At 32.1% G+C, this 26,376-nt stretch overlaps 1 protein-coding gene across 1 annotated transcript; it reads left to right on the top strand.

Annotated features, from left to right (window-relative positions):
* Positions 1 to 14,321: 14,321 nt before the first annotated feature.
* On the top strand, positions 14,322 to 22,090 carry LOC132752365 (uncharacterized). Its single transcript, XM_060742679.1, has 7 exons — positions 14,322 to 14,458; positions 16,023 to 16,116; positions 17,109 to 17,217; positions 19,180 to 19,247; positions 19,588 to 19,999; positions 20,536 to 20,754; positions 21,141 to 22,090. The coding sequence occupies exons 2-7, from the start codon at positions 16,069 to 16,071 to the stop codon at positions 21,410 to 21,412; spliced, it is 1,128 nt and encodes a 375-aa protein (XP_060598662.1). The 5' UTR covers positions 14,322 to 14,458; positions 16,023 to 16,068; the 3' UTR covers positions 21,413 to 22,090.
* The last annotated feature ends 4,286 nt before the right edge of the window (positions 22,091 to 26,376 follow it).

The following is a 26,376-nucleotide window of genomic DNA, read 5'->3' as shown; positions in this document are numbered from 1 at the left end:
GTTACATGTACATTTGTATTTTTACTTTTATCATTTTTTTAAATTAATCAATCCAATTGATAATTCATAAAATCTTATTTGTAAAACTTTGAATAATAATTCCTCGGCATCTTTTACTAAACACCGAATAACAAATTATAGAAAATGTTTCAAAGTTGATTAGTGTCATATTAAATACCATAAAAATGTACCTTTTTCTCAAATTATTGTAAGCATATATTTATTGTTTTTATCTCATAAAGATAAAAAAATGAAACATGCTTTTGGGTTGGGAGGGGGTTTTTTTTTCAAAATTGGGTATTTTTTTGAAATAAAAAATAATCAAAAATTTGAGATTTTGTTTCCTGATTTATTAATTTTGTCCCCAAAACAAAGTGACGAACATTCTTTTGGGAAAAAAAGCTTATTTTATCTTTTAAAATATTTGTTTTCTGTTCGGGTAACGATATCAAACATTACTCCAAAAAACGGGAGAGCCCGGGGGACAAAAAATTTTGTGATTCACTAGAAAACCCCGTAAAAAAAACCGGGAAAAGGGGGGGAAAATTCCCATAGGATTCATCCCTCTATAAATGGGTTTTTCGGAATATTTGGGTCATCAACCCTCTCATTCATTTTAAATCCATAAAAAACCTACTGTGTATTACAAAATGATAAAAAAAAAAACGAAAAAGAGGGAAAAAGGTTATTTAAATGAAATTCCCAAAAAATTCCCCATTTTCGCTATTCTTTTGTACATATCAAAACTTTTTTTTAAAATCCCCAAATGGGGAAATGATGGGGCTTTTTTTAAATGACCGCAAAAAGGGGCCCCGGAGAAGTTGTTTGCCCGCCCTTTCAAAAAAATCTGATTTCATTCCAAAAAGGGGGCCCCGGCGCTTCGGCGCGGCGCCAATAAAATGCCCATGGGGAAAAAAGGGAGAAAACCCAAATTTTTTAAATTTGGGGCTTTGTTTTTTAAAATGAAATTTCTCGTTTTTTTTAAAAAAATTTTTATGCGCGTTTGATATGAAAATCCCTTTAAACTTAAAAATTTTAAACAAACATTTGATAAATCGTAACATTTTAATTAAAAGGTTTTTAGGGGTTAAAAAGGGGTTTTCTGGGGCAAAAACCTTTTTTTAAATTTTAAAGAAAATAAAGATGAAACTAAAATAGTGTAAAGCTTTTACATACCTTGTATAATCAAAGCGCTGAAAGCACTGATGTATTCGCTGCGCATTATAAATGCATAATTATGTGTCTCAATAAAACGTTGCAATTGTAAAGAAAATAACGGAATATCGGGCCCCACGGAATTACAGATTATTAATCTGATAGAGACATTAACACTGGTTGTTGAATATTACATTGAAAAGAGGAAAGAAGGAAGAATAAACTAAATGAGAACAACTTTTATTACATTATTAAGGTGGGTAACTAATAAAATATACATCCAAAATATGAATGCATGCAGTACATTCATGACTAGAATCCTTAACATGAATGAGAAAATTTAAATGTGAAAAATGAATAAAAATATACGAAACAATACCTAGAATACTTATTGTACATAATTTTCAAATGTAATAAACAAAAGATTATTACTAAACCCTTTAAAGTTTTTTCACAGGGGATAAAAAGTGAAATTGAACATTTTTAAATTTCTATGAAATTTAAGAAAAAAATTTTTAAGGTATTTTTTGAAAAATATTTTAAATTTTTTAAAAAATTTCTGAGAAAAAAAAAAAATAAAAAATAAAGTATTTTTAAATAGTTTGCGAAATTAAAATTTTTTTTAAACCCTGTAAAAAGTAAAATAAATTTTTTCAAATTCTGTTATTTTGATTTTTTTTGCAAAAAAAACATTACAAATTTTGGAAAATGGGAGCATGAGGAAATGGCTTTTAAAAAAATGCAAAAAAAGCAAAGGGGCATAAGAGAAAAGGGATGGTTGTTAATATCTAAATCTTTTTGTTACCTACTGTGACCTTATCAAATGCAAAAGCCAAAATCAATTTAAAAGCGTTCTTGCCACACCAGTAAATAGAATATTTTTGAAACGTTTTCAAAAACTGAGTAGTTTTAAAATTATAAATTTAAAATTGAAATATGGATGACGGAAGACCAGGAATCCCTTTGACTGTCTGTAAAAAGCTGACCTTTTGCTAATGTGGAGCTAAAAAAATGAAGATACTGATGTCAAGGATGATTCAATAATATCGCATCCATATTTAAGCGAAAAACAAATCTTTAAAAACCAAAGTTGCCATATTGAATAAACAAAGAGCAGCCGCTAGGCGAGCATTAATATGCCGAAAGTGTTTTTTTTTAGTAAGGATGAAGCATTTGTAAGACATGGGAATTTAGCTGTTCATCCTATAAAATTTTAGCAGAATGAAATTTTGTTTTAAATTTTTTAAGTTTTTTAAAAAAAGCCCTTTAAACCCCTTTGCCCCTTGTAAACCCAAAAATCAATGGGGGGGTTCTTCTACCTTTATTATGGACAAATAACCCTGGGGGTTTTGGGAATATTGGGGGCCAAAGGGAATTTTATTTTAATGGCTCCAAAAAACTTTTTTAAAAAATTTTTTAGGAAATAGGGGGCCCTTTCCCTTTTGACCCGAAAATTAATAGGGGTCTTCTACCCATATGAAAAAAACCATCCCTGAAGGGTTTAAATTTTTTTGGGGGCCCAAATGGAACTTTAATTTTTATGCCCCGGGAAAACCCTTGTTTTATTATAAAGGAAAAAGTGCCCTTAAACCTTTGCCCTTGTGCCCCCCCCGCCCAAAATAATTTAGGGGTCTGCTACCCAAAAATGGCCCATCATCCTATGAAGTTTTGAAAAATTTTTGGGGTAAAAGGGGGAATTAATTTAAATGTTTGGGAAATTTTTTTAAATTTTTTAAAGGAAAATTTTAAACGTTGCCCTTTTAAACTTTTTGGGGCCCAAAAAATCAATAGGGGTCTTCTAAAAAGGGAAAATTGCAATCATCCTATGAATTTTTAAAAATTTTTTTGGGGGCCCAAAAGGGAAAATTTTAAGTTTTCCGGAAACCAAATTGAAAAACGGAAAAATTTGGGCTTAAAAACCCCGGACGGAAAACTTTTTGAAAGTAAATTCAAGGGAATTTTGTGAAATTTTTTTTTTGGGGAAACCCCAATTTGCAAATTAAGGGGGCCCTTTCAAAACCCCAAAAAATTTGGGCAATATCCTTTTGAATTTTTGGGAAACTTTTTAAAAGGACCCAAAGGGGAAAGTTTAAGGGGTTAAATGTTTTCCGGAAACCCAAATTTTCCCTTAAAAAGAAATTTGGGTTTAACCCGGGACGGAAATGTTTTAAGTTTTAAAGGGAAAAATAGTGCCCTTTTGGACTTTTGACCTTTTTTGAACCCCAAAAATCAATGGGGGTCTTCTAGCCACTTAATTGGGAAAAAATCATCCTATGAAAGTTTTGAAACATTTGGGTTTAAAAATAAAATTAAGTTATGCCCTCCAAAAAATGTTTTTAAAATTTTTTTAATTTAATTTAGTGCCCCTTGATTTGGGAAACCCCCCAAAATAAAATGGGGGTTTTCTTCTACCCCCAATTTATGGCCCAATTTCTTCCTTTTTGAAGTTTAAACCCATTGGGGGGCCCAAATTTGGAATTAAAAGTTTGGCCAGGGAAAAACCAAATTCCCAAAAACCGGAAAAATTGTTTAAAGGCCCGGAAAACTGTTTTAAAGTATAAAGGGAAATTAGTGCCATTGACGTTTGAACTTTTAAAACCCCAAAAATAAATAGGGGTCTTCTACCCAATATGGAAAAAATTACGGGCCCTTTTGAATTTGAACTTGGGGGGGAAAAAGGGGAAAACTTAAGTTATCCCCTCCGGAAAAATGTTTTTCAGTTTTAAAGGTAATATTTACCTTGGGGGCCCTTTTGCCCTTTTGACCCCAAAAAATAAATTTATGAGTCTTCTCCCCAAAATTTAAGGGGAAAAATCACCCTATTAAAAATTTTTTTTTAAAAACCTTTTTTTTTTTTTGGGGGGGCCCCCCAAAATTGGAATTAAGTTATGCGCCAAAAACCAAATTGAAAAAAGGAAAATTGTTTAACCCTTAAACCGGAAAAAGGGTTTCAATGTTATAAAAGGAAAATATTTTAAACCTTTGTTTTTTGACCTCAAAAAATTTAAATAGGGGGTGCCCTTTCTTCAATAATTTGGTAAATACCCTTTTAAATTTTTTTAACTTGGGGGGGTTAAATGAAATTTTAAATTTTAAAAGGGCCCCCAAAAAAATTTTTTAGTTTTAAAGAAAAAATAGAAAATTTTTGACCTTTTTGGCCCCAAAAATAAAATTAGGGTATTTCCCTTACCCAAAAGGGAAAATTGGAAAATCTTCCAAATAAAAAGTTTTTAGGATTTTGGGCCCAAAAATTTGGATTAAAGGGTTTTTCTCCCAAAACCCAAAATTTTGCAAAAGGGGAAAAATTTGGAAAAACGGACGGAAATTTGGTTTTATTCTAAATCAAGGAAAATGTCCCCTTTGGGACCTTTGCCCGGCGCGAAAAATCAATAGGGGTCTTTTCTTTTTTTAATAGGGAAAAACCCCATTTAAAGTTTGAAATTTTTGGGTTTAAAAATTTGGAAAATTAATTTTAGGGCTTCCGGGAAAAATTTTTTTTCAGTTTTAAGGTAATGTGCCCTTTGGCCCCTTTTGCCTTTGGGAGTAAGAAAATAAAATTATGAGTTTCCCTCCCGGAAATATTTGGAAATAAATCCTGATGAATTTTGGAACATCGGGGGCCCAAATGGAAATTTAAAGGGGGTTAAAAGCTCCGAAAACCAAAAATAGGGTTTAAAAACCGGAAACAAATTTGCTAGGAAACGGAACAGGAAACCCTTGTTTTCATTATAAAAAAAAAAAGTGCCCTTTTTGGACCTTTTTGCCCCAAAAATAAAAAAAGGGGTCTTCTCCCCCCTTGGCAAATCTTTCCTTATGAAATTTTTAAAACTTTGGTGGGTCAAAGGGAAAACAAATTTAAATGCCCCGGGGGAACCAAAATTTGGCAAAACAGGGGGTTTTTCCCCGGACGGCCCGGACGGCCAAAAGGGGTAAAACATTAAAAAAAACCCTTTCCCGGGCTATAAAAAGTAACAAGTTTTAATTTATCTAATGCCCCCTGGTTAAAACGATAAAATTTAATTCCAAAACCTTTTTTTACTCGCAATTAAAAATTTTCTGAAATTATAAACAGCATTAATAAGTAAAAATCGCCCTTAGGGGGTTAATACCCCCGGGAATCTTTCAAAAATTTTAAAGGGTTGCATGAAAAAACTTTTTTTTTAAAATTTTTCAATAATTTCAGTTCTTCATACAAAATGGGTTTTTTCTTTTCAAATTAAAAGCTATTAAAAACAGAACTTGCTAACAAATTTGGTCACGTTTAGTTTTTCTCATGTAAAAATTTTAAAAACTTGCTTGAAATTTTAAAAAGAAAATTGTTTTTAAAAATTTTTATGCAAGAAAGTAGGGGTGTTGTTAAATTTTAAAAGTATTTTTTAAAAAAAATTTTCAAAAATTTTGGGGGAAACACACCTTAAATGGCGTTAGGGGTATTCAAAATAATTGGGGTATTTCTTTTTTTAAAGGGAATATTTTTTTAATTTGATAAATTTAAAAATTGAAATAAAAATTTTAAATCAAAAAACAATGCTAATAATTAAGGTATTAATTTTATAAAAAATGTTTAAAAGACAATGGATTAAAAATGATAGAAAGAAAACAAATGTAAATAAACAAAAAAAAATTTATATTTTTACTTTAAAATATTGCCCTTTTAAGAAACATTTAAAAGTCAAAAAAAAAATGTTTAGTTTTATATGATTTAAATTTGGGGTGAAAAGTTTCATGTTTTTAAAATTAAATTTAAAAAAATAGTTTTCAGAAATCAAAAAATTTTCTGAAAAAGGGAATAGAAAGGGTTTATGAGCATGAAAAGACTCTCAACAAATCTTTTCTGATTATAACTTCTAGTGCAATCACTGTTTGTTTTTTACTTCTCGACTAGAAATCAAAAAAGATACGCTTTTTTTTTAACAGTTTGTGTCCACAATGATAATAGCATATAAATAGATAATATTACTTGTTTGTTTCATTTGTGCCGCCGGGTTATATTAAAAAAAAGAGAATTTCTAATAAAGGAATGTACAAGTTTGTTTGCGTATGTTAAAAACAACTTAAAGCATGTAAATAAAAAGTACTGGGAACATGGTTTTTTTAAAGGTATTATAAAGTAGATTTCAACAATAGTAAATGAATGATTTCAAAATTAAAAAAAAAAAAAAAAATGGGTCAAAGACAGAAAAGCCGGGTTGCAATTTTTTATAACACCAAAAGTATCATGATGCTGTAATGTTTTGAAAAAAATTTACCCACTAAAACCATTAATGGGGGAAAAATTTAAACTAAGTGGGGGTTGGGGAAGGGGGGGGGTTTGAAAGATGGGGAAATCAAATTTCCACGAAAGGGTAGCCCAATGTCAAAAAATTAAAAAAGAGCCTGTGTTTTAAGTAGTTTCAAAAAAAACTTTAAACAAAAATTTTCACCCATTGACCTTTGTATTTTGGATTAATTTTTAAAACGGAAAACCCGGGGGCCCTTTTGGGTAAAGCGATTATTTTCCCTGAAATCAAATCCTCGGAAGGGGTTAATGTTGGGAACCCACGTCAAATTTAAACTTGTTATTATCCATAATTATATCAAGTGGGTCCCCCGGGAATAAAAATTTTTTGTGTAAAATGGGAATGAAAATAAATATCTATGAAATCTTATGTAACATTTTGTTTTTTATTCATATAATTTCTCATATATATAATGGTTTTAAGGGGGGGGGTGGGTGTGGGGTGTGGTGTTAATTCTGGAAATAGTCATTGCTTGTCACACAAACATAATTGTGTAATGATAATGAAATATAATAACAAGAGGACATGATGGCCCAAAGTCGCCACACCTGTTTTTTCGGCCCCCCCCCCCCCAGAGCGGAGCCAGTTTAAACCCAGGGCTTTTATTTGAACAAACTTTGGTTAACACCCATTTAGAAGATGTTTCATGCTAAACATCTAAGGGATCTAGCTTGTTGGGTTTTTTTTAAAAATAAGATTTTTTCCAAGTTTTTTTTCTTTTACACATATACATGTAGTTAAAAACAATGACACACCTGGGGCAGGACCAGTTTTTGATCCCAGGGTCTTTTATTTGAACAATCTTTGTAGACACTTACTAGACAATGTTTCATGCTTAATATCTGAACTCTAGCTATTCAGGTTTTTTCGAAGAAGATTTTTTAAGTTTTAGCTATACACATATAAGGAAAATGAAATGACCCTGGGGCGCGGGCCAATTTTGACCCCAGGGCTTTTATTTGAACAAACTTGGAAGACACTCACTAGAAGATGTTTCATGCTTAGTATCTTAACTCTAGCTATTTGTTTGTTTTTTTTTTCTAAAAAGATCTTTTAAGTTTTTTTGTTATTATGCATATAAGGAAAATGAATGCCCCCCCGGGGCGGGGCCAATTTTGACCCCAGGGCTCTTATTTGAACGAACTTGGTAGACATCCATTAGAACATGTTTCATGCTAAATTATCTTAGCTCTAGCTCTTTGCATTTTTTAAAAATTTTTTTAAAGTTTTTACTATAGTGCATATAGGGAAAATCAATGACCCCCTGGGGCGGGGCCAATTTTTGACCCCAGGGCTTTTATTTGAATAAACTTTGGTAGACACCCATAGAAGATGTTTCATGCTAAATATCTTAACTCTAGCTCTTTGGGTTCTTTAAAAGATTTTTTAAGTTTTAACTATATACATATAGGGAAAATCAATGACCCCCAGGGGGGGCCGATTTTAATTCTAGGAACAAAATTTGAACAAGTTTGGTTTTTGGACCTATAGATGATACCATAGACCAAATATCAAAGCTTTCAATCTTGGTAGAGGTCTACCATACAAATGTTTCATGGCAAAATATCTTACCTATAGCCTTTTGCCAATTCAGAGAAGATTTTTTTATTTTTACTATATACATATTAGAAAAAACCTATGACCCCCGGGCCGGCCAATTTTGACACTAGGGACAAAATTTGGTGCAACTTTGGTATTGGACCTTTAGATGATACCATAGACCAAATATCAAAGCTCTAGGCCATTTACTTTCAGACCAGAAGATTTTTCAAGTTTTCACTATATGTTATATATAATGTAATGAAAATCAATGACCCCCGGGGTGGGACCAATTTTGACCCTAGGGCCATTATTTGAATAATCTTGATAGAGGTCTACTACACAATGTTTCATCCCAAATATCTACTCTGTAGCCTTTGCCAAATCAGAGAAGAAGATTTTTTTAGATTTTACTATATACATATAAAGAAAAACCGATGACCCCCACTAGGGACAAAATTTGAACCACTTGGTAGAGGACCCATAGATGATACCATATACTAAAAATCAAAGCTCTGGCCCATGTACTTTCAGACAAGTAGATTTTTTAATTTTGTGTTTTTTTAAATCCTTTTCTGGCCCTATGACCTACATATGCAACAGACCGGAACCATTTGAACAACTTTGAAAGGGGACCACCCAAGGATCATTTCTGTAAAGTTTGGTTGATGTGCAGTTATTGGTTTCAGAGGAGATGTTGTTTATGTTAAAAAATGTTAAAAGTTGACGACGCACGACGGACGACGGACACAGGGCCATCACAATAGCTCACCCTGAGCATTGCTCAGGTGAGCTAAAAAGTAAAATTAAATTACTTATAATATTTCTTTAAAAAAAATCCTAAGTTCAAATGGATATTAACCTGAAATATTGCTTTAAGAGTTATGAACCTAGTCACATAAGATGTAACTGAAGAAGCAAGAGGTAGAATGCCTTTGAAACTAAAGAAGTCATAGTAAAAAAAAATATTTTTTCAAGTAAAAAAAATCTAAGTTCATGGGGAGGTAATTCTGCAATATTGGTGCTAGCGTAAACAACCTTGTCACATAACATTTGGTTAATGATAAGGATATATATTTGAAATATGAAGTTGATCCCTTAAGAAATAAATAAGTAACAGTAAATAATAGCTGTCGGTAGGACAGCAACGCTCTACCATTCTAAGTGCTTGATAGAAAAAGAGCCTTGATAATGTAAAATGTTAACAAAAGGGCCACATTTTCCTTTAAATCCATGTTACTGTTATAGGGCCAAATTTTCCTTTCAATCCATGTTACTCTTATAGGCCTTGAAGAGAGTCCTATTTATGCTCTCAAAGAAGAGTATTAAAATTTCAACTTGTTCCTAGCCAGATGTCAATAGTATATGAAAAAATCTGAGGTGGTATGCACAGAAACTTTAATTAAATAACATAAAAATCTAAAGTCTAAAAAAATATTTGGGAGGTATTACAAAAACTTAACGTAAATTCCTAAGTTTGAAAAAAGGGCATAAATTTTTGTTCAAAATGCTTGAATCAGTTTTTATTCTCCTCCTGTCTACATGTTTTTGGGGTAAAGATGGTAAAACAAGGTGTGTGCAAAGTTTCAAAAGCCATAGTCAATGGACTTTGATATTCGAGATATTACAAAAACTTTTACCATAAGTTATTACACCTACACCTGACACAGAACGCCCAGAACACACAACAATGACGCACACTGGTGAACACAATAAAACTCTACTTAAATTTATCGGAATAGTCGAGCTTAAAATAACTTTTTTTAGGAAAATTCTATCTTCAAGAAGGAGATAAACTTGAAAATATTGGTGCTAGAGTAATGAACCTTGGGTCACATAAGATGTGGTTGATGATAAGGAACATATATTTGAAGTATGAAGTTGATCCCTTAAGAAATATGGAAGTAATGATAGAAAATAATATTTTTTTAAGGAAAATTCTAAGTTCAAGGGAGATAAATCTGAAAATAGTGGTGCTAGAGTTATGAACCTTGTCACATAAGATGTGGTTGATGATATGGAAAACCAAAACTTTAATCTGAATAAGGACGCGGACGCCGGGGCAAGTAGGATGGCTCTCCATATACTTTGTATAGTCTAGCTAAAAATGAAAAATAAGAAAGTGTTTTATGCAGTAAACATTAATATAAATATAAAAGTGATATGGCACTTTTTGTACTAAGAAGCGAGGAATGTTATTTTATCTTTTTGCATTCTAAATCTATAGTAAATGATATTTTTACCGTACTTTTCTTGCCTAATTAAAAATGTATGGTATTGTACCTAACAATATTGCTTTAGCAATGATGTTCCAGGGTTTTCACGTGTTGGTTTGCACAAAAAACATCCATACATATATCTAATTTCTATTATAATACATATATACATTAAACTTTTTACAAACATTACCATTAGACAGGATTAATTTTGACCCCAGTTGACACTACTGAAGTTTTCCAGATTGTATGTAAATGATAAGCAGACTGGAAATCTATACACCCGACAATCTATTTTCCTTCTTCGAATTTTTCCATGAATATGTGACCTAAGGCTTGGAAATTTTTAACAACATAGCAATATTCTGTTTCTCTGCTTAACTTCAGCTAGAAACTTTTTAAAAGGAAGTTTTTCACATATTTCCAATACAATTTAGGTGAAACATGTAGGTCCATTGGCATTCAGGGCTTCCATTAAGATCCAAAATTTGGAAGTCAAAGACTGCAAAATGTCTTGACATTGGAAGTCACAAAATATTGGTAAAGAAGAAAAAAAGCATTAACATTTTGGAAGTCATAAGCCAAATTCAAGGAGTGAAATGACTCCCAAACTTCCAATAATGGAAGCCCTGCCATTACTATGAAAAAATGGTAGCCTGATGTTCATTTACAAAAAGTGTTTATACCTTGATCATTCAAACAAAAAAGTTTCTCCAAAAATTGTGTATTTCTCTTCTAAACAAACAACTTTGCACATTTCAACATCTTACAGTTCACATATATTCGTCTTACATGTCCACAGGTATATATACAATGGATAGGAAGCTCAGAAAGTAGTTGATAGTCAGATTCAGATCCACAGTGCGTTTCGGTGATAAGAGGGTTTTCCCACTAGTCCCGATTCTCGCACTCTTGTTAAACTTCGGCTATATCCATGAACTACTGCCGACATTGTTTTTTTTTTTTTGAGAAATATCTGTGTGGAAAAGTGTGTATGGTACGTTTAACATATTAAAATAAACTATTGCTTCTTATGTAAGTAGAAAATGCTTCGTCTTTTTTTGTCAATGTTTCCTCTTGGAATTCAATATGGCGGTATTTTGGCTACTATTACCCAGGATGCATCAAATCTTGGAAAATCCCGAAACACATGAAAACTTGCGTTAGAACAACCCCAATAATACTGAATTTAACTGTATGACGTCTAAGTTACTTCTCCATCTAATATTAAGCTCCATGACATGTCCAATCAATCAGTAAATCAATAAGTTGATTGATCATTAGAACATTTAATCAACAATCATCAATCAGAGAATGAATCATCGAGTCAATGAAATCGAGGAAAATCAACACTCTGAAATTAAACAAATTACATCAACATAAAAAATAGAGTTAAATCAATTTCCTATGTCTGAAATGCATAATTATCATTTAAATAAAAAACCTCCAAATTTATGGTCAATTACAATTAACCCATTAACACTTTCTATATGATCTACGTAAATAACCGAGGTATATCAAGTGAAAAAATACGAGTTGCTTCCCTTATCTTTGAGTAAAAATTGATATCTCTTATGGCTAAACAAAACTGCCAGTTTGTTCTGATTAAAAATGTCCGATTTTAAAATGTATTACACCAATAGCAAACGTTGGATCTTAAAGGCTTCGTCACAGTATATATTCTTCAACACATCTTTTGACTCCACAAAGTATTCAAATGAACAGTTAAACCTACACATGTCAGACCATTTTACATACGATTTATACAGTGAGAAAACAACCAGTTTTCTTTATTCCTGAAACTACTGATAAGAAAAGCCTCTCGTCTGCTAGTTCTGAAAGTGTTTATCGGTGTATTAAATATTTACAACACGTCATTGAACAGCTTACTTAACCTGTAGGTATATTAACATATAATATAGCTATATGCTTTCTATTGGCCGCCACAATGAATCATAAGTTCATTAAATGAAGTTATTATAAAATACATCATAATCATAAATAAATTCTAAACTCACCAGTTCGTGGAATTGAATGTACCAATAATAGCATTATCTTCTTCAAACACGCATACTGTCAAACTCTCTTACTCTCTCTCTCTCTGCTGTAATTTCTGCAAAATATAATAAACACAGTGTGCAAAGTGATATGAATAAAATGTGAGATTAAGTAAACAGAGAGCTAGATTAACGGATTTTTCTGAAAACAATTCTCAAAGGTTCCAAATCACGAAAACTGATGACATTTCAAATCAGACCACACTCATTACTTAATTAAAAAGTCATCTATGACATACACTCTCTAAAACACTAATTTAAACCAAATGCAACTCAAAATAATACTGACCAACTATCAATAATCCATATTTCCAATAAATTAGGAACACTTTGAACTTTTTACAAACAAAGCCGCTTAAACATAGACAAAAAACTACTGATATTGCGGGAAACCAAGGGAAACAACTCAAACAACAAAAAATATATCAAGACACCTGAATTATCAACACTGTTACACATCATGAAATCCAAATAAGAATTCCAAAACAGATTACATTAAGTTCAAATAATATTGGTAAGTTTTCTGTACCTACTTTTAGAAAATGATGAGATCAGCTTTCACATACAAAAATAGCGTCGAACACAGACGCTTGGGGTTATGTGCGTGGCTCCCCTTCTTGATCCGCACTTGTATACACCATGCCTATTTTTATCGTGCAAACCGTACGTCAAAATATTTTTGCATATTATTACGACCTGGTCACATGTCTTGAACATAAAACATGTTTTCCGCTATTTTAACCACGTTTAAAAAAGTCCCTAGAATATCATAATTTCATTGAAGCGTTGGAAAAAAATTGACTTTTTTAAAACGTTATGAAATTCTATTCAAACTTGTTCATGTGTTAGACACTTAACCGTCTCATACTAATATAAGCACAAATTTAAAACTTATTCTTGTAATAAACAATACTTTTAGTTTTTAATATTCAGGGGCGGAGAAGGGCGGGGTCCATACACCAAGTGTCTGTGGCGTCGAAAACTTTGTTTTGGTACGAACTACTTCCTTACTCAAAGTTAACGCGAATGAATACTAATGATATTTTTTACTGATTATATCCTGAAAACATGCAAATAATATACGATATAAATAACACAATCAAAAATGAACTACTGACAATTCAAAATCTTATCACTTGTGTGTGTCAAGAAAATCTGTGTAGAACTACTTTGCGTTGTTAGGTACCCGTTCTTATATTGAAATCCCGCAAATTGTGTTAGAACTGTATTCACTGCTAACGCAGCGAATACAAAAACAAAACTTTAAATACCCAATTATAAGATATTAATTTTTAGTGACACTAGCTAGAAAGGGTGTGTGGCAATAGTTATTTGTAATATAGTGAGGAAAACATATGTAAATAAATTATTTCAATTATCAATAATGTTTTATGTTATTAATTTACTTTTATCAAATGTGCATAATAAACACAATGTAGGATAAGACCAGTTCAGTTCCATTAGTAAATCATTACCATACTGCATGTTTGTAACGTCGCTGTTCATTGGACAAGCGTGACGTTTATATAGTAATGGCCGTATGTAAACGGCTATTTGCAGGATAAGCCTCGCTTGGCATCTCGGGTTATATATGAAAATAAAAATTTATATATGATTTAGGTCATATAACTTGCCAAAAGCTTTTTAAGTTATAATATCACTGTATTCAAAATGTATTTCATGTACACGTACCAAACAATTAAGTGTACTATCATTTGCGCAAATTGTACATTTGTATATATGACACTAAAGCATCAAACAGTTACTGTGCGTTTGAAAAAAAAAACATAAAAGAATAAAGATAAAAAATAATTAATTAAAAAGGCCAAATAAATGAATAAATAAGTTCCTTCCTTCCTTCCTTCCTTCCTTGAAGGAAACCGATCCGATCTTCGTTACCTGAAATAAACGTTTTTAAACATCCATAGGGTATGACGTTTACAGAAATCGTCTTACCTTGGTACGCTCCGGTAACACCTATAAATAGATTTCGTTTGTGTCTATAATCTTTCCGAATACTTACGGAAAGGACCGAAAAGTTGCGATTGTCACTATAAATAGATTGAATTATTCATCCCGTCACGTGCATCGGTATGCATCTATTTTTAGAATATCATAATTTCCGAAGTTAAATCGAAAGTAGTATGCAATTTTACTGAAAAGAAAAAAGAGAAGGTTATTTTCAATCAAAGTTAAACGGGAAAAACACCAGGTTAGTCATTCGTTTTGATTTGTTAAGCATACATGTAGTACACGTTTAAAGGTTCCTCTTTTGTTAAAAGTCTTACTAAAGTTATATGTCTGACCTACTTATGTATGTTTGTACATGCTTACCTTACTAACATTTATTATCTATTACGCATCACGCAATTTTAATCAGTGACGCTAGTCTTATTTAGAATTTGTTCAATATAAATAGAAATGATTCCATTGATTGAAAATAATTATCATCTGTTTTAGGCATGGTTTGTAAAAAGATGAAAACATGTAAACATTTTCTGTTCTTTTTCTTCATGTTTTGATTTTAATGGGCCGTTATGAACAGCTGTTTTATCATCAAAATTATAAAAATGTAGACTGTGTACAGAATGTGTACATGATTGTATATACAGAATATACGGCTGTTATTTGTCCTGTCGGGAGCTCACCCGGGTGTCTTTTATAATGCTCAGCAGTATACCCGCCAATTTAAAAAAAAGTATACATTGAATCACAGGAACTTAAAATTCTATCAAATAACCAATATTAATGATAATATCCAAATATACCCCCTATATACTATGTGTTTATTTATAGTATATAGGGGTATATTTGGATATTATCATTAATATTGGTTATTTGATAGAATTTCAAGTTCCTGTGATTGAATCATTTGGAAATTATCAGCAAAAGGTAATTCTGATATTCTTAATGACCAATATATACAAATCCAGACGACACGAGCGCATGGAGCTTAGCTAGACTGCTTGACTTGAATTAAGTTTGCACTTGTCAATGGTAAAATTACTAATTACTACAGTAACTAACGAGAAATATTTAAATTGCTCTACGCGAGTTATATAAATGAATATATAGATTATAAAAAGTATGGGTGCTGGGTAGTAATTTTTGTCTTAATTTTCAACGGAAAATATTATTTATATATTATTTTAAAAATAGATTATTATAAAAATTACTTTATTTTTAAGACAAATGAGCAGAATGACTGTTTATTATATACTTATAAATGAAAAAATATTGCCGAAATAAAATGCGTATTTTTATTTTTCGTATTTTCACTGTAGAAAATATTTTCCAATGCAGTGAAACATACTTCCGTATTTTCACTGGTTTCTTGCCGGACTACTTTCTTCTAAATTCAGCCAATAACCAAAATTAAAAGGGATTCTTCATACATGTATTCATTAGATTGATAAATAGTAAAACAGGGTTTATTTTAATCGAGTGGTATGAAAATAAATATTTCACGAGTGTCAGTAGCCACGAGTGAAATTTGATAATTTTCATACAACAAGATGAAAGTAAATCCTGTATTAATAGGAAAATATTTATAGAAAAACTTAAATATCCTATATTTATGTAATTAGTTTGTTGGTTAGGATGTTTCTTATCTTACCTGTTCGTCCGTTGGTCTGGCATGGAGATGTATGATATATAAAAATAGTACATGTAAATTCGATTACAGTACGTAGAATTTTATGATTGCAAGTAAATGCTCTTTTTATTATTATGTTTAAAAAGTTTTTGTTTTTAATTCTTTTTTGTATGTTTTACAGATAAAGGATTCTTCAAGTACAAAAAACACAACAAAAACACAACAAAATGGGCTTGTTTCTATCAAAGACAGACAACTTTATTGAGAAATGTGAGGTAAAAACGGAATACAACTGTTACATCATGAACATTGATATATGAGCCGCGTCATGACAAAACCAACATAATGGGTTTGCGACCAGCATGGATCCAGACCAGCCTGCGCAACCGCACAGTCTGATCAGGATCCATGCTGTTCGCTATCAGTTTCTCTACTTGTTATAGAGTTGTAAGCGAACAGCATGGATCCTGATCAGACTGCGCGGATGCGGAGGCTGGTCTGGATCCATGCTAGTCGCAAACCCATTGTTTTTTTATTTGTTATGTATATTGTACCACACCGAACTTAACTTAACTGACGCGGCTCATATATTTTCACTGATTATCGCTATAACTGGCTGTAGCTTACCAATTAATAAATAGATTATTTTCATACTTGGACAAAGTAACATCTTGGACAAGACCTTCTAAAAGCTTGAACTGAACTTAACTTTGGGCTTAAAGTGACCATGAATTTTAGAACAGTTGTCATAATTTTTTATGTAGTTGACGTTGGCCATCAAATGATTGAATTTTGATTATATTTTCTTAACTTTGCCGTTTATTTATGGAAAGGATTCATACTTGGACAAAACAACAAATGTGACTAGACAGACCTATTAAAATTAAAATAAGGAAAAACGTTTTTCCTTTAATTTTCTTTTTTGAAATTTGTTTAAACCATTCATTTGTTTGGTCTTAGAAAAAGTAAAAAAAAAACCAGCGTTGCCCCCGTTCGACGGTGGCTCTAACTCGTTAAATGTGTTGTGTAGCGCCTTTTCGCCTTTTCTTTTAGCAATTTACAATTTAGCAGAGCGAAAAGACAATTTACATTAAAACACGAAAGGGGCGGGGGGGGGGGGGTGTTTGTTACAGATTCTGAAAGGGAAAAGGCGCAAATTTTAACAGTGGTGAAATTATGAAGATACACACAAAGTTAAGAAAATAATTACAAAAAGTCAAAAGATAACAGTTAACATGTCATAACGTATATTGTGGATTTCTTACAGAAAGCATTGATGCAACTAGACACAGCTCTGTCTGGTCTTGCCTCATCGGTCGACAATGTTCATGTGACAGTCCAGCTTCTTCTTATCCAGCTTAATGACTTAGATTCAGGTACTGTATATGTCTGTTTCATATTTTATTTCATTTGATGATATACGTATTATTTCTAGCAATTACTCCTTGAACTTTAGTATCAAAATAATAATTTTCTTTTATATCACGGACGGAAATATTTGTAACATTTGTTGATATTTGATTTATGCATCCTACGTTTGCGATGAACAATACAGTTACCTATCATGCACTAGGGCTTTCACAACTTGGCGATACACACCTGTTTGTACACAATTTTATACGCGCTCGTAACATATAGCTGGCGGCCAAGGTCAAGGTCACACAAAGGGGTCAAAGTTCAGATAAATATATGAAAATGTGTTTGCGGACAATTAAGTCATCAATTATTGAGGATTGAAATGGTCATTATCATTACTTCTTGTGTGAACATGTAATTTCGTTTAAGATATGCAAGGTCAAGGTCACTCAAGGTAATAAAATATAGAGATTTTGTCCAGTGCATATCTCATACACGCAAGGAGAGATTCTAATAAATCTCTATAGAAATATTCTCCACTATAAGAAGCAGTGTTATGCGCATGAACCAGGTCTCTAGGTTAAAGGTCGAGGTCACACTAAGAGGTCATTGAAAACGTTTGTCTGGAGCAAATCTTCAACATGCTTAGAGGGATTTCAATATAACTTGGCACAAATGTTAACCATTGTGAATCGAATTGTTCAGGTTCAGATCCCAGCAGCCAAGGTCAAAGTCTCACTTAGGGATCAAAGTTAAGATAAAAAAATATGAAAATGTGTATTTGAACCGTTTAGTCATCATTTATTGATGCATTGAAATACAAATGGTTATTAATATGACTACGGGTGTGAACACTAAAGATGACAAAATATAGAGATTTTGTCCAGAGTACATCTTCTACACGCATGTAGGAATTCTAATAAAACTTCATAGTGTCACTTGCATGAACAAGGTTTCTAGGTCAAAGGTTTAGGTTGCATTTAGAGGTTATTGAAAAATGCTTGAAAGAAGCATAAGTTCTACATTCATGGGGGATTGTTATGTAACTTACAAATGTTCGCCATAGTGAGGCTAAGGTCAAATCATTATAAATATATTACCCGAAGTATTAACATTTCTTTATGTCAATCCATAGCATCTGGAAATTTGGTCACTAACGGGACAATTGAAAAATCATTTACGAGTCCATAATAAATTGTTAATATTTGAAATGACGTAAATTATTTCACGTATGGCAGTTGAATAATAAATAAGTAAAAACTATAAAGAATTTGCCAGTAATTTTCACATTTTCTTACTTGTCCATTGTATAAATCTGTAAATTTTGTAAGGTTATTCATTTTGAAAACGAGATTTAAGCATATATACGGTATGAAATGCATTTCTACAAGTTGTTTTTAAAAAGATGTAGTTTGTGTCAGTTCAATAATTGATCCCCATTCCCAGATGTTCATATAATTAAATGATAGAAATTTTATTTTTGGAGACAAAATAAAATCGCCACAGCAAGTGCACAAATTTAAGGACCATTGTCTCGAAAATGACGAAATTTATTTTGTGGTTCTATATAAAAAAACGTGATAGGGAAAAATCTGGGACATCTGTTCTAGTAATTAATATGTTATATTTAAGATGTCGAGATACTTATAATTTTGAAATGGAATATAATTGTAATTTAAAAGAAAGTTAATTTTTCAGTTCTAGAATTTAAACCCCTTATCGCCGTGAACGTACATGATTACATGTAACATGTCAATTGAGCTTTTGCGGTTTTAGAAAGTAAATAGCTTGATGATTAGCTAAAGCAAAGTTTAGGTCATTCGAAACTTTTTGGAGCCGGATCGATTCAGAATTTTCTAATGATTCTTTCACCACGTGTTTTAGGTTATATAAATTCTATTACAATGATAGTTACATGTAATTTGAAAGTAATATGTATATTGAAATGAATTTATTATTTTAAAATGATTTTTTATTTTTAGTGTCTAAAAATATAGAGGGAAAGCAGAGGGCTGTATGTTTGACTAAGGAATTACTTGAGAACATTGAGGTAATTACACTATCTGGTACTTAAAACACGAATTTGTATTTCAGTTTTCTATCAGTATCTATTGTTTTTTTTTTGTGTTTCCTTTTTTGGTCATTTTTTTTATCTGGCACGTATAGTACATGTATATGTAATTTAGTTGACAAATATATTACATATAGTCATTTGAAATCATGTTTTGCAAGGAGTAAGAGTTTTCTTACAGTGAATAAATTTATTCAAGATAAACGATATTAAGTCTTGGTATAAAAGTCTTTTTTCTGCTTTAATGCCATATACATGCATTTGAAATTATTCCCATACATATAATATGTTGTTGTTGTTGTTTTTTTATGTCATACAGACCTCATTATACAATCAGAAGTTTTCATCATTGCAAGGAGTAAGTTCGTTTATGCAACTGATCAGAGAAAAGCCGGAGTTTAAACCGTTTATGCAACAATTAAAAGGTATACAAAATTTAAGTATAGATAGATATCTTGCTGACTTTCAAAAGAAACAAAAGGTCAAGGGTCCTGAGAAAACAACAGTAGAATCAGGAGACGAATCAGGATATAGTGTGGATCCCGAATCAGATGATCTTGGAGAAGAAATGAAAGAGTTAACGAACATAAACGATGAACTTCAGGTAGATTTAGCAGTTTCAAATAAAGAAATTCAAGAAAGAGATGCCACGATTAAAGCTTTGCAAGAGGAAGTAGAAATGCTGAAGGGCGAGTTGGAAAGTAAACAGCCCCATATTGAAAAATTACCAGGTAAGTCTCTAGTCTATAGTTTTTGGTTAAAATCAATCAGTCTGCAATCTTTAGAGTGATTTTTGATGATTATATAGCATAGCGTCTGGTTTGATATGACATAGCAAAGGGATTTAAGCTGATCTTAAATGTTCAGGAGAGAGTTTGGGGATTGCATGATTTTCGTTGTGCATCACCTTTTGTTCATTATATTTCGTTTTTAAACCAAAAGGAAGATTTTGATTAGACTTCACAGAAATGTCCCTTCCATATACCTCCAAAAAAACGTATATAAACGTATAAAAATGATACCATTCTAATGCATAAGTCACTCAACTGAAGTAAATAAACCATGACTTCAGTCAAATGAACCATGCATGGCCTTTGGTAAAAATGCCACTGCCTAGATGTGACCAAATTACCTACTTCTTGATAACAGAATTATCATATAATAACATTTCAGGCAGTGTATCTTAGCTGAGCGATCCTGGGCTTACACGACTCTCTTGTTTGCGAATTGCAAAACATTGTACTTTCTTTTTTTTCTTGACACACAGTTCAGTTATATCATCAGAAAAGAGGGGAACTGATAACTCATATTCGTGAAGATCTGCTCAGCAAGTTAAAAACCTGTCTTGCACAAGATAACAAAGAGCTGGATGTGGTTACATGCGAAACGTCTTACCAAATTCAACCAGATCAGCCGTTGCTTATATTATGCACGAGTTCATCGAGACTAGGAACAGACGCCTTGAATGCTATTCAGGGAGTTCTCCGTACGTATAATTATCTATTTAATTATTTAACGTGTTTATTCTAGGAATCGAAACACGGTGGTGGGGGGTTATCAAAAATTGAGAATTTATTAAATTTGTTGATCTTTTTCCTTCTTTATTTCTCTATGTAAATTTTTCCCCCTGCCTATAAAAATAGGGGGGAATGCTCAGAAATATGAGTGACTCTCCCATCCGAACTCCTAAAATAGACACTGTATACATAGAAAAAATCCGCAGGAAATAAAATGCTGTAGTAGGGCCTATTAAACGCCGGTTCAGTATGCTTACCATTTCATCATGCATTCTAAACAAATGCGGACGCATTTTTTAGGCTAGTCAAGAGGTCAAGAGTATGTGATATGAAATAATACTATTTTCTATTTCAGAGAAGGAGAACACAGTATTGCTGATATTCCACCATAAAGATGTGCACGCTTTACCGAATCAGACGAGTGATCGAGTACTGACAGGGCCTGAGTTCAAGGCTCTTCGCGGCATCTATGACATGGCATTTCTTTCCGATAAAGGGATATACGTTTGTAATATGAACTCACTTGCCATTAAGTCGATTATTGACTTCATTTGTTATGTATCAAAGGAAAATTGTCTAGCTAAGAACCCTACTAATGATAAAAGGTCTACTGTACTGTCAAGATAGGATCGTGTGTACTGATATAAAATTATAAGATAAAGAAGGGACAAGAGATAAAAACATCAAGTGCCGATAGTTTAGCCTGGGATTCAGTCGTTGATATTTTTTTGCTTATTAATAACATACGCGCTATTTCATACTCGATCGTCTTTTGATAATATCAACGTCGATTTGCCGAACAGAAGCACATAAAGAAATGGACAGATTTGAACCCAGGCTACCGATAGTTGTAAACGTCTATGATCACCTTATAACATGCAAACATTCTAGTCATTAAACATTTTTGTTGGTTACGTATTCTAACGGAAAACTCTGGTAATTAGTTTCTAAACTGTAAGTTGACGACTTCGTGGGTATTTGTCTGGATACAACAACATGTATTGTTTTAATATTATACTTCATCATTATTTAAAGGTTTCAAACATCCAGGTTTTCTTACAAAGTGATGACACTTTTTTTTATCAATTATCATCTTTTAAATCCTATAAGCTAATTGTGGGTTCCATGTTACAGTAGTACTGTACGAATATGTTTCAATGTAGAAGTTTATTTTCCCTTTTTTCTTTTTATATGAGAGTTGTTTTAAGTGCGTTTACTGTAAATAGTTATATTGGCTGAGATATTTAAGTATCACTTTCAATACATTATCATGATTATAACAATTTTCAATAAACGTGTCTAAGATCTCTTTTATGTTTATATTTACTCGTTTATTTTATGCAAATTGCAAAGATGCATGCATGTTACTGCAAAAAAAAAAAAAAAAAAAAACAACAAAAAACATCTTAAATGTGTTATGCGATGGTCATTGTTCATCGAAACTAAATTTAGCCATATTAGCGGTCACCGTTAACAGAACAGAACATAATTATATTTTATTTGACTTTAACATTACAAACACATCGTTGTTAAACCAATGAAAAAAATACATATACATGTTTACAATTGGTATGACATATGGAAGAAAATACATGTAATGAATGAAATAATATTTCCTTAACATATAATTCGTGTGAATGTTACAAACAAAGATAAAAAATATGCACACAAGTTACATTAAAACAATACAGATTGAGAAAAATATTTATATTAATACAATAGTGAATCCCTTAATTTGAAAGCCTGGTTACAATACACAGTCATTGAAAAATGTTATAAATTACGATTATAAAATTGAATACATTTATCCCTTTTGTAGACGAACAATGATTATCAATATAAATATTGATTTATCCTATACGACAGGAACAATTTTTCATAAAACCATCTAAACCTTACCAAGCTCAATATTATAAAGCTAAATGCCTCCAGATAAGCCAAACTATTACAACAAAATCAACCTGGAAAACAAATTGTACTAAGAGCTTAAATAAAGTAAAAAGATACAAGATTCAAATAATAATTATCGTGTTTTATGTGCCAGTGATGACTGATTTTTTAGTATTTGTTACCTCATTTCTACTGCGTTACTAACGCAGTAAGGGTTATTTTTTTTTACATATTTTGACCTCTTTTTAGTAAATTACGTGTGTTGCAAGCTATGTGTCATTGATAATGTGTAAATTGCATCCGTTTGGTTATTTCATAATATTTTACTTCTCAATACATTTTCAAAATTTTCACAAAAAATAGCATGGATCGGGTCGTTTTGCTTATTATTTAAAGATGATTTCGAAATCTGTATTGTTGTTGTTTTTGTATTAACTGAAATACGAATAGTGCAGATCATAATCAGAAGGTCATAAGGCACAGTCGCATGGATAGAATAAGTTGCATGCCAGGAGGTGAAGAATGAATATTGATTGTAATAAATAAATTCTATTGTAAGTATTCATTTATTGTCAACTTGACATGTACAATAATATCAGCACGTTTACCATGATTCCGAACTTAAGCAGTATCTTAAATGATCATTGTTGATAATGCAGAGTACCAAACATTATTGCATGCCTAAAAGGCGAATTGCGCATGCATAAAAGTTTGCTAAACGGATAGAAACTTACTTAAAATAGCAAAATTGTTCCGGAACTTTTTATTCTGTTTACGTACATTTTTCATGTGTATTAAATAATAGAAACATTCTATGTTACATCTTTATTTGGGAATCAACCTTTAATAATGGGACCTATATAATTTTACTGTTGATAAATTTTATTAAAATATTTCATAAGATATAGATTTAAAGCCTTTAATATTATGGTAATTAGATAGCCTCAACTAAGAGGTCACGGGTTCAAGATTACCACCGGGACATTACGTTCGTTCAAACTTGGCGCTTTTTATTAAAATATTCAACGAAATAAATGATAATCGAAATGACATTTGATATGAATGGTGTTTATCATCACGGATAATTGGTAGCATCTTTATGTAGCCTTTGCACCAGTAGTTTTTGAGAAGTAGTCCGGGCAAGCTTTTGTTTATCTGGCAACACACAGAAAAAAACACTTATTTTTTATTAAAGGGCCATAACTCGGCCAAAAAATCATTCAACCGAAAAACCCGTGCAAGTGCTTGACCTACATATCATGAAATTGCATTAGTCATATAAGAGGAGAAGTCCGGACAAACTTTAAAATAAAAATTATATAAGGGCCATAACTCGGACAAAAATCATTGAACCGGAAAATGCTCATGTTATGCAAAACAAGACTTTGTACTGATCATTCCTGTAAAGTTTGGATCAAATTACACCAGTAGTTTATGAGGAGTAGTCCGGACAAGTTTTGTGACAGACGAACTAACAGACAGACAAACGGACGGACAGACGACGGAGAAGTGATCCATATATGTCCGAAGTGGCGACACATAAATGTGTGAATGTTTGGATCATACGCTTTATCACATATTTCAAAACGACATTGGATTATTAACATTTTGATATATTTTTCCATCTTGTATTGACTCGTAATTACCGTCTCCACTTTTGAACAGAAAGCCTTATTTGTTTCATTCCAGATCTTATATTGGAGGCTTTTTCTTTCGTCTTCTTTTTCATTTTCAAAACCGATTTTTCTACATCTTTATTTGGGAATCAACCATATAATAATGGGACCTCTATATTTTTTACTGTTGATAAATTTTATTAAAATATTTCATAAGATAGAGATTTATAGCCTTTAATATTATGGTAATTAGATAGCCTCAACTAAGAGGTCACGGGATCAAGATCACCACCGGGACATTACGTTCGTTCAAACTTGGCGCTTTATATTAAAATATTCAACAACATTAATGATAATTGAAATGGCATTGGATATGAATGGTGTTTATCATCTCGGATAATTGACAGCATCTTTGTGTAGCCTTTGCACCAGTAGTTTTTGAGAAGTAGTCCGGGCAAGCTTTTGTTTATCTGGCAACACACAGAAAAAAACACTTATTTTTTTATTAAAGGGCCATAACTCGGCCAAAAAATCATTCAACCGAAAAACCCGTGCAAGTGCTTGACCTACATATCATGAAATTGCATTAGTCATATAAGAGGAGAAGTCCGGACAAACTTTAAAATAAAAATTATATAAGGGCCATAACTCGGACAAAAATCATTGAACCGGAAAATGCTCATGTTATGCAAAACAAGACTTTGTACTGATCATTCCTGTAAAGTTTGGATCAAATTACACCAGTAGTTTATGAGGAGTAGTCCGGACAAGTTTTGTGACAGACGAACTAACAGACAGACAAACGGGCGGACAGACGACGGAGAAGTGATCCATATATGTCCGAAGTGGCGACACATAAATGTGTGAATGTTTGGATCATACGCTTTATCACATATTTCAAAACGACATTGGATTATTAACATTTTGATATATTTTTCCATCTTGTATTGACTCGTAATTACCGTCTCCACTTTTGAACAGAAAGCCTTATTTGTTTCATTCCAGATCTTATATTGGAGGCTCCTTTTTTCGTCTTCTTTTTCATTTTCAAGACCGATTTTTCTACATCTTTATTTGGGAATCAACCATATAATAATGGGACCTATATAATTTTACTGTTGATAAATTTTATTAAAATATTTCATAAGATAGAGATTTATAGCCTTTAATATTATGGTAATTAGATAGCCTCAACTAAGAGGTCACGGGATCAAGATCACCACCGGGACATTACGTTCGTTCAAACTTGGCGCTTTATATTAAAATATTCAACAACATTAATGATAATTGAAATGGCATTGGATATGAATGGTGTTTATCATCACGGATAATTGACAGCATCTTTGTGTAGCCTTTGCACCAGTAGTTTTTGAGAAGTAGTCCGGGCAAGCTTTTGTTTATCTGGCAACACACAGAAAAAAACACTTATTTTTTATCAAAGGGCCATAACTCGGCCAAAAAATCATTCAACCGAAAAACCCGTGCAAGTGCTTGACCTACATATCATGAAATTGCATTAGTCATATAAGAGGAGAAGTCCGGACAAACTTTAAAATAAAAATTATATAAGGGCCATAACTCGGACAAAAATCATTGAACCGGAAAATGCTCATGTTATGCAAAACAAGACTTTGTACTGATCATTCCTGTAAAGTTTGGATCAAATTACACCAGTAGTTTATGAGGAGTAGTCCGGTACAAGTTTTGTGACAGACGAACTAACAGACAGACAAACGGACGGACAGACGACGGAGAAGTGATCCATATATGTCCGAAGTGGCGACACATAAATGTGTGAATGTTTGGATCATACGCTTTATCACATATTTCAAAACGGCATTGGATTATTAACATTTTGATATATTTTTCCATCTTGTATTGACTCGTAATTACCGTCTCCACTTTTGTACAGAAAGCCTTATTTGTTTCATTCCAGATCTTATATTGGAGGCTCTTTTTTTCGTCTTCTTTTTTCATTTTCAAGACCGATTTTTCTACCTGATGTATTTCTTAACTTTTTAAACATTAAACGAGACAAATGACTCGGGTCGCCTTAGTGTGGCTACGGCACTGAACGGTCGGCCT

Source organism: Ruditapes philippinarum, unplaced genomic scaffold (assembly GCF_026571515.1).
Source record: "Ruditapes philippinarum isolate M1 unplaced genomic scaffold, ASM2657151v2 ctg239_1_1_1_1, whole genome shotgun sequence".
NCBI classification, from domain to species: Eukaryota; Metazoa; Mollusca; class Bivalvia; order Venerida; family Veneridae; genus Ruditapes; species Ruditapes philippinarum.
Note: the sequence above shows the minus strand (reverse complement) of the source record. Positions and strands in the feature narration are given on the sequence as shown.

What these genes read in the sequence shown, in the direction of transcription:
- LOC132752365 (XM_060742679.1), top strand. Translation starts at nt 16,069, where the DNA reads ATGGGCTTGTTTCTATCAAAGACAGACAACTTTATTGAGAAATGTGAG. An exon ending in GCTTAATGACTTAGATTCAG is followed by an intron (nt 17,218 to 19,179) that starts GTACTGTATATG and finishes TTTTATTTTTAG; the next exon opens with TGTCTAAAAATATAGAGGGA. An exon ending in TGCTATTCAGGGAGTTCTCC is followed by an intron (nt 20,755 to 21,140) that starts GTACGTATAATT and finishes TTTCTATTTCAG; the next exon opens with AGAAGGAGAACACAGTATTG.